This window comes from Rhinolophus ferrumequinum, chromosome 16 (genome assembly GCF_004115265.2).
Source record: "Rhinolophus ferrumequinum isolate MPI-CBG mRhiFer1 chromosome 16, mRhiFer1_v1.p, whole genome shotgun sequence".
Taxonomy (NCBI): domain Eukaryota; kingdom Metazoa; phylum Chordata; class Mammalia; order Chiroptera; family Rhinolophidae; genus Rhinolophus; species Rhinolophus ferrumequinum.
Genome location: NC_046299.1, coordinates 27,272,351 through 27,286,219, shown reverse-complemented (window position 1 = coordinate 27,286,219; position 13,869 = coordinate 27,272,351). Strand labels below are relative to the sequence as shown.

The 13,869-nt window shown below is 47.8% G+C and overlaps 1 protein-coding gene across 1 annotated transcript in view; it reads right to left on the bottom strand.

The window, feature by feature from the left end:
• Nucleotides 1-13,869, bottom strand: part of BLNK (B cell linker) — a 67,128-nt gene that overhangs the window by 27,565 nt on the left and 25,694 nt on the right. The window contains exons 4-6 of the mRNA XM_033130087.1: nt 7,611-7,651; nt 2,964-3,120; nt 316-476 (exon numbers count right to left, since the gene is read on the bottom strand). Coding sequence (XP_032985978.1) covers nt 316-476; nt 2,964-3,120; nt 7,611-7,651 — 359 coding nt within the window. The remainder of the gene's footprint in view (nt 1-315; nt 477-2,963; nt 3,121-7,610; nt 7,652-13,869) is intronic.

Below are 13,869 nucleotides of genomic sequence, written 5' to 3'. Positions count from 1 at the left end.
CACAGGAAATTAAGGGAAGAGAGAGAAGGGATAATAAGAGGGGCACAGATCCAGTATTGATTTTATACCATACGTCTCTAGTGAATGAAAAATGTTTACAGTAAAGTCATATATGCCATTTTTAGAGAGAGAGAAAACACCCTTTCAGCACAACATTGGAGCGTTAGAGTGGGGCAGGGGTGGTCAGTGCTGGCTGGACAGCGGCGATGGAGGAAGGAAGACATGCGTGAGTCCAGACCGTCCTGGCGCCTCCCCCTTCCCCTGCATCCTTCCTTCCAGGTGGTTTGGAAAGCCTTCCGGACAGATGTACTTTACCTCATCCTCAAGATCTTTGGGTTTGGGTGGGACTTGAGGTTTCGGCAGAGAAGTTGGGGCCGGCAGCGTGGAGGCCAGTCTCGCTTTACCTGAAGGCCAGCTCGGCTTACTGGGCAGGGTCTTGCTGAAGGGTGGAGACTGCCTCTGGCTGGATCGATTGTCTTGAAAGGAACAACAAAGAATAAGATGAAAGGGGCTCTGGATCATTCCCTGGAGGGAATGATCTAGAAAATAAGAAACCTCTGGCATCTCTGTAGCCCCAAATGATTAGTGGGGAAGTCCTTAAAAGGGTAAAATGACATGTTAGGCAAAAAATCTCAAGTACCTGTTGACTTACATTATAAAAACCAAAAGAATGTCCTCCTCAAAAACATCCTCCCTGGGGAGAGGTGGAGACCCGTGAACTCAGGAGAGCTGACAGCCCAGGACTCTACCAAACAGAGTGGATGATGACCTTGGCAGTGTGGGGGCTTAAGGGGGTGCTCCTCCATGGTTGACTTGCTCTATGAACCCTTAAGGGCAGTAATTCTCAATCCCACTTGCACATAAAAACCACCTGGGAGCTTTAAAAAATGCCAAGCCCCAGGCCCCCTCCCAGGCATAACTGGTTTGAACTTGTAGGGAGGGACCTGGTATTATGGATTTTAAAAGGTCCCCAAGTTATTCTACAGTGCATTCAGGGTTGCCACTACTCATCTGAGTGAAACTACACATTCTCCCCCTTAACGATTTCCCTCAAATCAGGGAGAACCCATCTAGGAGCTTCCTCGAAAGCTACCAGGGAAGGAGTCCAGGCTCTGAAGCCAAGGTGCCCTCAGTTCGTTCCCCAGATCTGCCACACACTGGCTGTGTTCTTTCGGGCTAGTTATTCGTTATTCAACCTCTCTGGGACTCACATTCCTCATTTTTAAAACGAGGGCGTCATACCGCCCTCAGAGAGTTATTGTAGGGATCAGGAAGAAAGCAGTGAAAGCAGGTTGAGCAGTGTCTCGCAGAGGCGACACCTAACAGATCTGATACTACCTGGGTAATGTGGTAGAGGGCCTAGGCAACAGGGTGTCTACCCAGTCGATTCTGTGAGCACGGATTTGGACTGGAGGAAAATCTTAGCACAGGAATAGCTGGTGTGCTCCCACCCTGGGAACAGCATGGGCGCTTACACTGGCTTCCTGCTGCTTCCTCCTGCTGGAGACTGTCCGCAGCGTGATGCAGCCGCCTCTGCCTGTCATGCCCCCAGCTCTGCTCTCCTCCTGGTGCCCGCTCCTGCCCCTCGCCCAGACCTCGCCTAGTAGAAGGTGTGTGCTTCACTGCACATTCAATGCCTCCATGGAAGCTTCTTTCCAGGTGGTACAGCCAGGAGGGCATCTACTTTGCTATGCCTGTAACTATGTCAGTTTTTGTAGTTTTATTGGCAGCTCTTGGAGTTTACCTCGATTTCTTAAGATGTAAGCCCACCAGAAGTAGCACAACACAGAAGACGGGCTTTGAAGATAGGCCCACTCAACGACCCTGAATTGTGGTTTCCTGGTCTGTACATGGGCCTAGTGCAGCCCCTTCTCTCCCAGGGTTGTTGAGATCATTGAACAAGGTCACTTAAAAGTATGGTTGGTGGGTGGTGTGTGGAGCAGAGCGGTGAAGATCGTGCACTTTGGAGGCTGAGCTGACTGGCTCGCATCCCAGCTCCACCACTTACGAACCCCTGGACCATTAGTTCCCTCCTTTGAGCCTCACTTTCCTCCTTTCTGGAGGAGACGGAATACTTCTCTCATAAGATTATTTAGAGGGCCTAGTAGGCCAGGACTGGAAAGCACTAAGTTGTAAACTATAAAAAGTCTGGGAGTTTGTCTGTCTTGCTTGTTGCTGAATGCTCAGTGCTTAGCATAGCTCTGGCACGTAGTAGGTGCTCAGTACATTAATTGTGGCATGAAGCAGCAGTGCCCGGTGGCAGTGAGGACGCAGTCAATGGCAGTGATAATGGACGCAGAGCCCTTGACAGGCAGGGGTGCGCTGTGCAAATGAGAGCATCACTGGTGATTATCACCAACACGCGCCTCTCCTAGGACTGAACACAGACTTCTTGTGAGACCTAAAAAGCCACACTCAGGCTTGGGGGCCAGACCTGAACTGTGTTCATTTAACCCATGAGGCTAATTTCAGGCTTAGTTCCTCACCCCCACCTCACCCCCCATAAAAAGTCCAGTCTAGACTCCGTGTGTCAAGTCAGTGAGTGTGGGGCAGCCGTGGAGGAAGGAGGGGTGTTAGCAGACACTGGGATCCTTGACCATTGTCCTTGTTCTGTACAGATGTCTCAAGAGAAATTCCAGAACCTTGTGCACAGGAAGTTGGAAGAGAAATGGGGACTATCAATGAGTCTCGGAGTTGATTTCTCAAGGGAATGTCGGGAGTTAGGAGCAACCATCAGGGTGTGCTCATTTAGCTTTTGCCCATTTTCAATATTCCTGATTTAGGAAGGATACCTTTCCCCTCAAATGGGCAAGCTTGCCAGTTGGGGCTCCGTTACCTGTGAGTGACCAGATGACCCACTTGGAGGTGGTGAGTGGGAGGTGCCCACCAACCACAGCCGACACCCACCTCCCCACTGCCCAGAAGGCTGAGCACCCCGGGTCTGGGGCGGTGGGCGGTCTCACCTACGTACTCGCCCCTGGCAAAGGGCAGGGCTGGGTGAACTGTCCTCGTCTCCTGCTCGACGGGTGGTGGCTCATAACTATCGTCCCCCGTCTCCTCGGCGGGCAGCACGTACATCTCTGAGTCCGAGTGCTCGTCTGGGTTTTCATAATCGCTGTCCTGCAATACAGACACCTTGCTCAGTGCCCATCTGGGCTTAGTTGTCAGGACAGCTCCTGCTTTAGGGGGCCAGAGCGGCTGCCCCAGTGTCAGAACGAGGAAACCAGGCTTGGAAAGGCTGGCTCACCAAGGCTCGGCAGCCAGTAGAGGCAAAGCTGGGGTGCAAGCCCTGCCTTTCTGCTGCAGAATTTATCACGTTGATCACTGTCCTGGGGAACAGATGGACCATTTAACCCACAGGGTAGCTGAAACTGTACGTGGCCAAAGCACAGTCAGAGAGAAAATGTTTTTTAAGAAGACAGAAAAAGGGCTCAATAAAATAGAATAACCAACAGGTTTTATTTATCATGAAAGCTGACAATTGAGGAAAAATTAAGTTTAATAAGGAGAGGGTAAGGAGATACACAGAAATACGTAGATACTTTTGAGGAGATGAGGTTTAAAAGAGTTTGTTGTTTTTTTTTAAAACAGAGCTGGTAAGCCACAGGGCTAACTGACTCAATGTCCACTCTTTTTTTTTTAACGTAAATTTTATGTAAGTTAATACTTAAAACTACATTAACACGGTCTGAAGTACAAACGGTTCAGAAGGATGTAGTGAAGTGTTTATCCCAGCCGCTCAGTTCCTCTCCCCAGAGACAGTTACAAGCTTCGTGTGCATTTTGTTCATCGACAGTTTGCGTATATAGCATGCATACGTATATTCATGTGGAGGAAATATGTGGCCCTCTGACCTCAGTGTCTACTCCCCCACAGACTGCCTGACACATGCATGATTCTTACATGATTTTCCAGTGAACGGATGATGCACCCGCCCTTTGGCCTGTCTCCTTTACTTGCAATTGTATAACACTGATGCAGGGATACGTGATGCAGGTGTAGTGTTTCCTTCACTGCTGTATCCTCAGGACCTGTAACAGGGCCGGCACATGATAGGAGCTCAGTATGTTTGGAATGAATGGGTGAGTGAATGAATGAATGAATGAGGACTGTGCTTTCCTCCTCTGTCTGTAGGGAAATGGGGAGACGAGAGGAATAGGGTGAAGAGAGGGATAAGGAATGAGAAAGGAGGCTGAAAAGAGAGTGTTTTCCGAGGTGGTTGGAGGAGTGTCAGGAGAGGGAATAAAAGGAAGAAGAAGCCCAAGGAAGCTACTTGTCCTTGTCCTAGAGTGGGAGAGCTGGAAGTGACAGGAAGGGGTGAGGTAAGAAAATTCCTTAGGGGGCATTTTTCCAAACACTTATCTCAGTAATAGCAGAGGGAGTTGGTAGGTGGGACTCAAAACTCTTTCCTGAACATGAATCTGAAATAAGGCTGAGTAGAATCATGATAATGATAAATAATTAATAATAATAATTATTATAACAACATTTCTATGTACTGCATACCTCATTTACTCCTCACCACAATCATATGCGAGTTTTTTTTAAATCCCATTTTATAGTTGAGGAAACTGAGGCATGGAGTTGAGTCATTTGAGTCTGCTATGTGTGTTCTGGAGGAAGCAATCACTATTCTCAGGTGGGGGCCTAACAAGTGGAGTGGGAGTGAAAGGGCGGCCCAAGGGGAGGATTAACGGGGCAAGAGCCTGGCTTCCAAAAGCTAATCTAGTCCAGTATGAGGTGGTGGGGACCCTCCTCATCCAGGCCAAGGACCCGATCGCTGCTGTGGCGGCTTTCTAGGGAGACATCAGTGCAAGTGATGAGAAGCAGTAGTTTTAATAAACATCTGGAAAGTGAAGGAATCAGTGGGCACCCAGACACAAGTGTCTGAGTGAGAGACGTTTGGGTGCCCCACTTTGTTTCCGTTTTCATGGTGCAGCAATGGGGCTTCTGAGACGTAATTCCCTGGAGGCTGAGGATCAGTCTGCAGACTGGGGAGGACACTCGGGTCCTCACAGTCCCTCAGGCAGAGCAGCCTGACTGAGGACCACAGTGGCAGAGGTATCAGAGAGGTAGAGGAAGAGAGACTCCATGGTAGCTGTGCCTGGCAGCTGTTCCTCTGACACTGGGCTGCCCCCATGAGGACAGGACAGCACCTGTGTATCCAGGACCCAGCACAGGTCCTGCGACAGGGTAGGTGCCCATAAACAGCTGTGGGATGAATGAATGAATGGAGCTGCTGCCCTGGGCTCTGAAGAAACTGAGGAGGAGGAAATGGGTGCTCAGGAGTGCAGGGCTGGTCCTTCACTTGGAAAATCTTTTCTGTGAGAGACGTACGAGCCCCTCCTCCTTCAAACACAGTGAAATGCATTGAATGCCTTTTTTATCACGAGAATAAAAAAGAAATATGTTCAAACTTCTGGAACAGTTCTTAAAAATCCCCCTTCCCTCAAATTATTTTCAATTCTGGCAAACAGAATTCATTTATTCATTCAGTACTTGAGCAAGTGCTATACGTCGGATAATCTGATGGAAACTTTGAAGAAGGGAATGTGTAATCAGACAAAATTTCAAATTGTCCATTCATTCATTTAATTAATTAACATTTATTGAGTACCTGATATGTGCCAGGCATCGTGCTTAACTCTGAGCATAACCGCTGCCCTCACAGAACCTGTATTCTAGCAGGGGAAACCAACGACAAACAAATAGTGAATAATAAATAATAAGTAGATCATCAAACTGCTAAAGTAGCTATCAGTAGTGACAGATGGACTGAAGGAAATAACCAGGGTCCTGAGGCAGAGAGCAATGGGAGGAGCAATTCTACCTTGGATGGGGGTACCTGAAAGGCCTTCCCGGGAGGGAGACATTTAAACCAAGCCTGAAGAATAAGAGGGACCCGACCCAGTGAGGAAGAATGGGAACGCTCTTTGTTTTTTTTCTCATTTTCCCTTGTTCCTTCTCCTGCCCAAGGACCATGAGTCTGAAATCATTGAGGTGGACCGGACCTTGCCCTGTTGTAAGCACTGAGGGTAGGCCTGTGCTCCTGGGCTGTGACGAGCAAGGGCCTGAAGAGGGGGTGCAGGGATGGCTGGACAGGTCCACAGGGGCCAGATTTCATGAGGCCTAGAGATCTTAGCAACAAGCCTGGATTTCATCCTATGTGCAATGGGAATCCAATAATGTAAAAAATAATTGTGACTCAGTCCTTAGTATAGCTAGTACCTTGATTTTGGCTGTTTGCCTTTGAGACAGATAATTCCCTCCACTCCAGGCGGATTTTATTTTGTGTTTTCTAAGTTCCCACTGTGTGCTCTTTTTATCCAACCAGCAAACTCAATTTTCTTGGCTTCCCTTACTCAGCATGAGGACCAGCTTCTGAACTTTGATTCAGATGTGGCCCGGTGAGTGCCACCAGCAGGGGGCGCAGCTGCAGTGCCGCTGGGAAATAACTCCCTGCCCAACGGACTCATACATAGGCCATCTCGTTCCCTCTTTTAAAAAAATCTTTTCTCTGCAGTTGAAAAGGAAGGAACTCCTGTCTCCTAATCCTCTGAATAAACTCCAGGTAGTGTACACAACATGGAGCTGGGCTCAATTCTTGGTACTGGACAGGAATCCTGGGTTCTCATTCTGGGCCACTGAGTGAGTGACGGTGGGCAAGTCATTTTCATTCTCTTGGCCTCAGTTTCCATATATGGTGTGTTGTTGTGTGGAGACCCTCTTGGATCCCTTTCAGACATAAAATTTACAGGTTGGAGCAGGCTAATATTTTGCATGAGTGATATGTGAGGAATAGTTGTGAAGAAAAGTATTTAGGATGTCCCTATAAGACTCAGCCTAAGAGAGAAGTGGCTGCTGGGGCCCTGTGGGTTGCAGAGCCACCTTGAAGAGGTTTACACCACCCCCAACGTCATCAAAGGCAGGCCCCTCACTCTTACTCTGTGGCCCCTGATGCTCTACCGTCTCAGTCACAGCAAGCACCTTGGAGTTTCAAAGCCTGCATCTGAGATCGGAGGGGGCCTGGGTTTGAATTTTGGAACTGCACCTTACTTAAACTCTCCATGCCTTTAGTTTCTTTACCTGTAAAATGGGCAGGGCTGATATTCAAAATGTTTCCCCACTAATACAGCCCAGGTCCTGACCATGGCCCCTCGATGTGCCAGGCATTGACTGGCACATCAGTTGTTCGCTTGTTTAGGGCTCCTGGGCAGGAGCCAGGTGGTGATGGGCACTGAGGAATTCAGGGCACAGGCATTTGCCAACTGATACGGAAATATTTCAACATGTCAACATCTGCTTAGGCCATGCTGATGGGTACTCTGAATACCAGCAGAAAGTGGGATAAGGACGCCTACCCAGGGCTGTGCTGACGGGTAGATGAGGCAGTGTGTGTAACTCGCTTAGCCTGGCACGCGGTGCTAGCTCCAGTCAGCCCCTGTGAGGTTACTGCTGCCTTGTCTGTAGGTGGCCCTTCCAGCCCGGCCATCTCCCTTCTGTGACGGGCAGCTGACCACCCGCATGTCATTCAGAAACAAGCCCTTAAAAAGGCCCCCCACAGCCCTGGTGGAAACGGTACCGTCCTGTTCCCAGGAGCAAATACTTACAAAGTCATCTGACCACTGTTCCTCTTCATCAGCAGGGCTCTCTAAAATGGCACGAGGAAAACAGAATTATGCATAAACATAAATCTCAGCTGGCCAGCTCCACCCTGCCCACAGCACCCGCACCTGCCTTCCCTGCCCTTGGGCTTCCTGGTCCCCTTTACGTGGCCTGGAGTGGTTAGTATTACACTCATCTCATGTTCGTTCCCTTTTGAATCCTTTTTTTTTTTTTTTAAGTCAATTCTTAAAGCATTAAGAGAAGTCCCCCTGTGGCAGAGAAGTGGTGCATCAGACCCATGTCTGTTTTTGTCCAGAGACATTTTGGGAACCTTAGAGTAACCCAGTAGGAACCTGCAATCCATATTGTGTGGCTTACCAGGGTTTCTTTGATTTCACATGCGGATGGTGTGGTAGGAAGAGCACTGGACATGGAATCAGATAGACCTAAATTCTCATCTAGGCTCTGTTCCTAACTAGTTGGAGAGTGAGCAACAACTAATATCTCTGGGCCTCAGTTTCCAGGTCTATAAAATGAGGGGATAACTTCTAAGATTCTCTCTGGCTCCAACTTTGACATTTTTATTAAGAAAATTTTTATCCGGCGCTTTAGTACATGCCAGGCGATATTACCAGAGCCTGCCCTCATTTGTCTCTCTCAAAAACTTTATGAGGACACTGAGGCCTAGAGAAAATAAGCCCATGGTCATTTGCCCAAGGTCAGGTAGTAAATGGTGGAGCCAGGAGTTGGACCCTGCAGGTTGACTTCCAAGAGCGTGCTCTGAACCCCAATGCTATGATGCCCTGCTGTCTTTGAGCTCCAGGGTGCAGGTACCATCCTTGACTCTGCAGGGGGTATAACAATGGGTATGATAGGCCTTAAGTAGCTTATGATCTTGAAGAATAAAATAGGTTTGAATTATGAGAGCTAAGGGGAATATTTGACCCCCTTTTCTCCAAAATACATTTAGAGTATGAGAAGCTTAGCATCTATCCCATCACATAAACTGACCTTAGAGGTTAAATACCTCTGTGTAGGAGATCAAGCAGACACAGGTCCAGATGGCAGAGTAGCTCCAACGACTGCACCATAGGGTCCCCTCTCCTCCCACCTCACTGAGCAGCCACTGATAGAAAGCCCAGAGTATGGTCCCTGAATCCTCCAGAACCTCAGCGGAACCTTTCCTTGCCATTGCTACCCTCTGCCATGGCAGACCACTGACTCTACTTCTAGACCACTGACTCCACAGAGGCACAAGGAGAGGCATTGCATAGGTGAAAGGGAGGCAGGAAGGAAGTCTTTGCATCAGAGTGGCCAGATTTTAAGCAATGGTGCCCTCTCTTGGGAAAAGCATGATAGGTGCTAAGAAGGAGCATCATTCTACAAGCCAAATAATGGGTCAAATTTTGATGTAAAAAGAAAAACAATTTTTATTAAATTATTCTTTGGGTTGAATTACGCCAAATTGTAGTGTATTTTGACCATTGAGTTTTTCCATGAAACTCTAGAAGAATAGGTGAATAAGTCCTCTTCCCGTTATGCCAGTACCTGGCATACCTTAAGTTTGGGGATAATTGAAAATCAACACTTCAGGAAACAAGATGTTGTTGTTGCAATCTTTAAAATAGAAACCTTTATAAAATGACTTTATAAAACACACTGCCCTGCCTCGGTCAACTGCATTTGCTGAACCTTTTCTCAGTGAGTCAGGGTACAGTTTATGATCCGTTACTCGTGAAAATAGTTGCAGTAGCCATCTAACTCATTTTCCTGTCTCCATTATCTTTCCTCTCCAATCGTTCTGCTGACTGTTTCTAGTTATTAAACTTTAGATCATGCTGCTCCTTTCCTCAAGAATCATCAGTAGCTGCCTATGGAATAGAGTCAAGGCTCTGTGTCACCAGATTCAAATGCCTCCATCTCCTGTCCCTCCACTGACCTCTTGCTGTAGTCTTCCATGTTCACTTACCCAATAGCTTGTTCCTCCCATCCAGCACTTTTGATAGTTCTCTTCTCTGCCCATGCTGTTCTCCTATCCCGTCTTCCTTCTTCCCTAGAAATCCCTGTCATACTTCTTCCATAAAGTCTTCCCCAGTCCCCCTGGTCATAACCCATTACTCCTTCCTCGGGGCGCTCTTAGATGCTGCTGGCACCTCGATGTCCCATGTATTTCATTCTGCCCTGTGTTACAATCAATTTATTTGTGTCACTCTGTACTGAAAAGCAAGGCCTATTTATTCTATCTTTGTATCTGGATGACATTTTGCATTGGGAATCCATGCACTAATAAAAGTATGAACCAACAAATGAGTTGAATGAATGAAAATTAGGATAATAATAATAATAATAATAATAATAATAATAGGTGCTGTTTATTGAACACTTCTTATGTGCTGGGTGCTAGGTTAAGTGTTGTAAATGTATTTCTTCATTTATCTTCAAAATAGAAGTCTGTGGTAGGTGCCATTATTATTTCTGTTTTATGATCGAGGAAACCAGGGCTAATAGAAGTTGCGAAACCTATCTGAGGCCACATGGCTAGCTAGTGTAGGGGCTGGATTGGAGGCCTGGCTATCTGTTGGCTCCTGCAGCTGAAATCTCATGTGAACCACCTGGCCCGCCACTGAGCATACAGATAGAACCCAAGAGAAACAAGAATGGCCCAATCCAGGCATCATGGCCTACTGAGACAGTAAAGAGACAAAAGCATCATGTGGTAGACGTTGTTTGATGGTTCCCCACCCTCTCCTAGCTACACCCATCTTCTAGTCTCACAGGCAACTCACAGCATCATACTCATAAAGTCACAACCTTGCAGGCCATTGCCCGGACTGAAAAGCATGAGAATCCAAAGTACTAAATCCACAGTAGTGGGTGGTTTTTCAGCTTCTCACGGAGCCTCTGAAAGTGTGCAGGTGGTAGTTTTAGAACCAGGCTCCCTGGGTTCTAATCCTGACTCTGCTCTTTGCTACCTGCTTGGAAATGGACCAGTACTTTAATTGTTTAAAGCTTAATTTCCTCGCCTGTAAAACAAGGATATGAATAGTGCTTGCCTTGTGTTTTTATGAGAATCAAGCAATATAATGCCTGTGAAGTACTTTGCAAAGCTTGGCACACAGCACATGCTGTATTAATGTTACTTGTTGTTGTCTTGGGTATTGAGAATTCTTAATAAACCCTCAAAACAATACCAATTCTGTTTCATTCTAATGGCAACCATGCAGTATGGCTACCACAAAGAAATAGATCCAAGAAAGCTTCTAGTGTAGTGGGTAAAATTTTCAGGAGGGTAAGTTCAAGTGTAATGTGGGCCAGGGGGTTTAATTTGGGGTATGGAATTGCATGCCCCTGCCAGGAAGCTGAGATACTGGTTGGGCCTCCTTGTCAGGGAAAACCTTTCCTACTGTGTCATGTACCTTATTTGGAGCTTATGCTCCACTGACTGTCATAATCGCATGCCACACAATAGAGGGACTCCTCCCCTTGCTTGGCTGAGGCCTTGTGGTTCACGGGGCCCTCCCAATCCTGTGAACACAGCACCTGGCACTAAAAAGACACCTGAGAATGGCCATGATGGCCCCCATCTCAGCATCTGCTCCAGGCCAAGACACACAGGGTTTTGAGCTTGGGATCTGGGGTCAGCTGCCTTGCTGAAAATCTTGATTCTGCCATTTGCTAGCAGTGTGACCTTAGGCAAATTGCTTAACTCTGGGCCTCAGTTTTCTCATCACTAAAATGGACATTATTAGTAGTACCTGTATCATAGAGTTTTGAGAGTATGAAAATGAAATAACACATGGAAAGAGCTTAGAAGAGTAACTGACACAGAGTAAGGGCTCAGTGAATGACAGTTACTGCTGTTAATTTACTTTCTGTTTAATTTTCATCATAACCTAAAAGATAGGTACTCTCATCTCCAGATCAGGAATCTGAGGCTTGGGGAAGTTACATTGTTCTAGGTTCACACAGTGCTGAAAAGGCAAAACCAGGATTCCACTCCAGGCCCACAAAGTTCAAGGTCTTCCCACCAAGCCGCCCTGTACAACAGTAATAGAAGACCTAGAGTGCAGGAGAACACTCATGTATCAGACTGAGGACAAACCAGGGCAGGGTAAAATTTCCTCGTAACCGTCCCAGCACCTGGAATCATGGCCAGGTGCTGGGAAAGTTCGAGAAGGATGCACTCAGTGAGGGCTGAGAGGTTGCACGAGGCTGCGTGTCAAAAGTGGGATTGAGCTGGGCCTTGAAGGAAAAGCAAGACTTGGGTGAGAGGATGAAGGAGGGTGTCTGCCTTCCACATACTCAGACAGGAGCTTGTGTGTCAGTCCCATAAGCAGGGTTTGGCTGAGGGACGGATGTGGCATCCATAAGGCACAGATATATACAGAATGAATGAGCTGCACTGGAGAGTCATAGGAGAAAATGCCAAGAGGGGAAACAAAGCTAGATTCCTTGCCAGCCAAGGGGATGCTTCAGCCACAGTGGACATTTTGTTTCTAGTGACAAGCTGGAGATATAAGGCCGACAAGAACAGTGTGTGAGTAACTTAGCCTTGAAAAGATGAAGGCTGAACATCCCTAGATGTTCAAACTGGGGGTCTAGGGAAGGAGAGAGATTGGCTGGAAGAACAGTAAAGGGCTCTGTGGCGAGAGCTTGAGTGAAGAGGTGAAGGAGAGGGTGAGAATTCAGCCTCTCAGTTCTGGGTCGTCGGTTCTGGGTCACCAAACACCGGGGGGCAGTGCTGCTGGCATCCCAGCCACGGGCCCTGAGGAGTGCACTCCACAGCTACATGCCTGACACACAGCTTTGGCTGTGGCCCTGAGGCCACTCTGGCTGTGCTCTGGGCCACTAGGCCCTTGCATTTCTCCTCTTACAGAGCTGGGGGTGGCATGCAGGAACCAGTGAGAAGACTGCAGTGGGACACAGGAAGGAAAGAGAAAAGGAAGGTGGGGTAGCAGCAGTGGTGGGGACGACGCAGGGAAGGAACAGAAAGGAGAAGTCCAGGGACTGCGGGGCATGTGGTGAGTGGACAGTCCCGCTGGGTACACCCTGAGAGGAGAGAAGGATGTGACAGTGTGGGGAGCCGAGGCCAAGGCCCAGATCCAGGCTGGCCGGGAGACATGAGTCTAAACACTTCTTAGAAACTCTCTTTGTTGGTATGTTTATTCATCCCTTCCCAGGGCCCTGTTAGTGGGGGTTGGGGCTGGATGTGTAGAAGTGGGGAACATAGTCCTGGCTTAGCCATCACCTGGCTGTGTGACCTGAGGCAGTCACTTTGCCTCTCTGGTTTCCATTGGTCCCTAACATGAGAAACTTGGACTGGGAGACATTTCAGGACTTTCCAGGCTTTAAAATACCTTTGAGTCCAAATTTCATTCCTCCATTCTTAGTTCCATGAGGCAGGACTGATGTGCAATCAGCTCTCCCCATATCAGCTTGCTGGTACCACCAGTTAAGTGTATAAAGGAGGAGAGAGGAAACCAAGTGAATGCTGGCTTCATTGAGGACACCAGGGCGGGGGCCAAAAGCAGTGTTATATCAACTCCTTTGATGGACAAAGGGTTGTTACGTGTATCCTATGCTTCTGTATAGACAGTTACCCAAGAATCCTTGTCCAACTAACTTCCTCTGTCCCCACCTCTCCCCACCCCACCACCATCATTGCTCTGATTGCCTCCTACAGGACATCAGTGGTGGGAGGACAACACAGATCCCCTGGGGACATCACAATAGGCCCTGGATATCAGAGCCCAAGTGGACAAGGAGAGAGGACTTACTTAATTCTGACCTGTCAGGGGTTTGTGGAGTGACGAATAGAGCTTCTGCAATGACCCCACCAGATTTTGGAGACACTACGACAGTTCTTCCCTTCTCTCTCTCCCGAGCCAGGCCTCAGACCTCAAAGATACAGGGGGCTGTTCGACTGTGAAAGCACTCAAACTGAGAAGCAGTTTCTGCTGTTCATGTCAGAGGCTCTGGGCCTTCAGAGTAATAAGAAATGCCCCAGAAAAGTGTAGCCATCTCAGCTTGGGCCAAAGGAAGGAACCAGGAATGGAGTCTGGGGTGGGATTCCTTTAGTGGCTGCAGTAACCTTGGACAGGTTACTTAATGTTCCTGAGATGCCTTTTCCTCATCTGGGAAACCGAGATAATCATTTCTATATCATGGTGCTAATGGGAGAATAAATGAGCTAATGTCTGTAAAGAGCTGAGATTAACTCCCAGAACACAGTAAATACAACATGTTTTGGATAGCTTCCCTTCC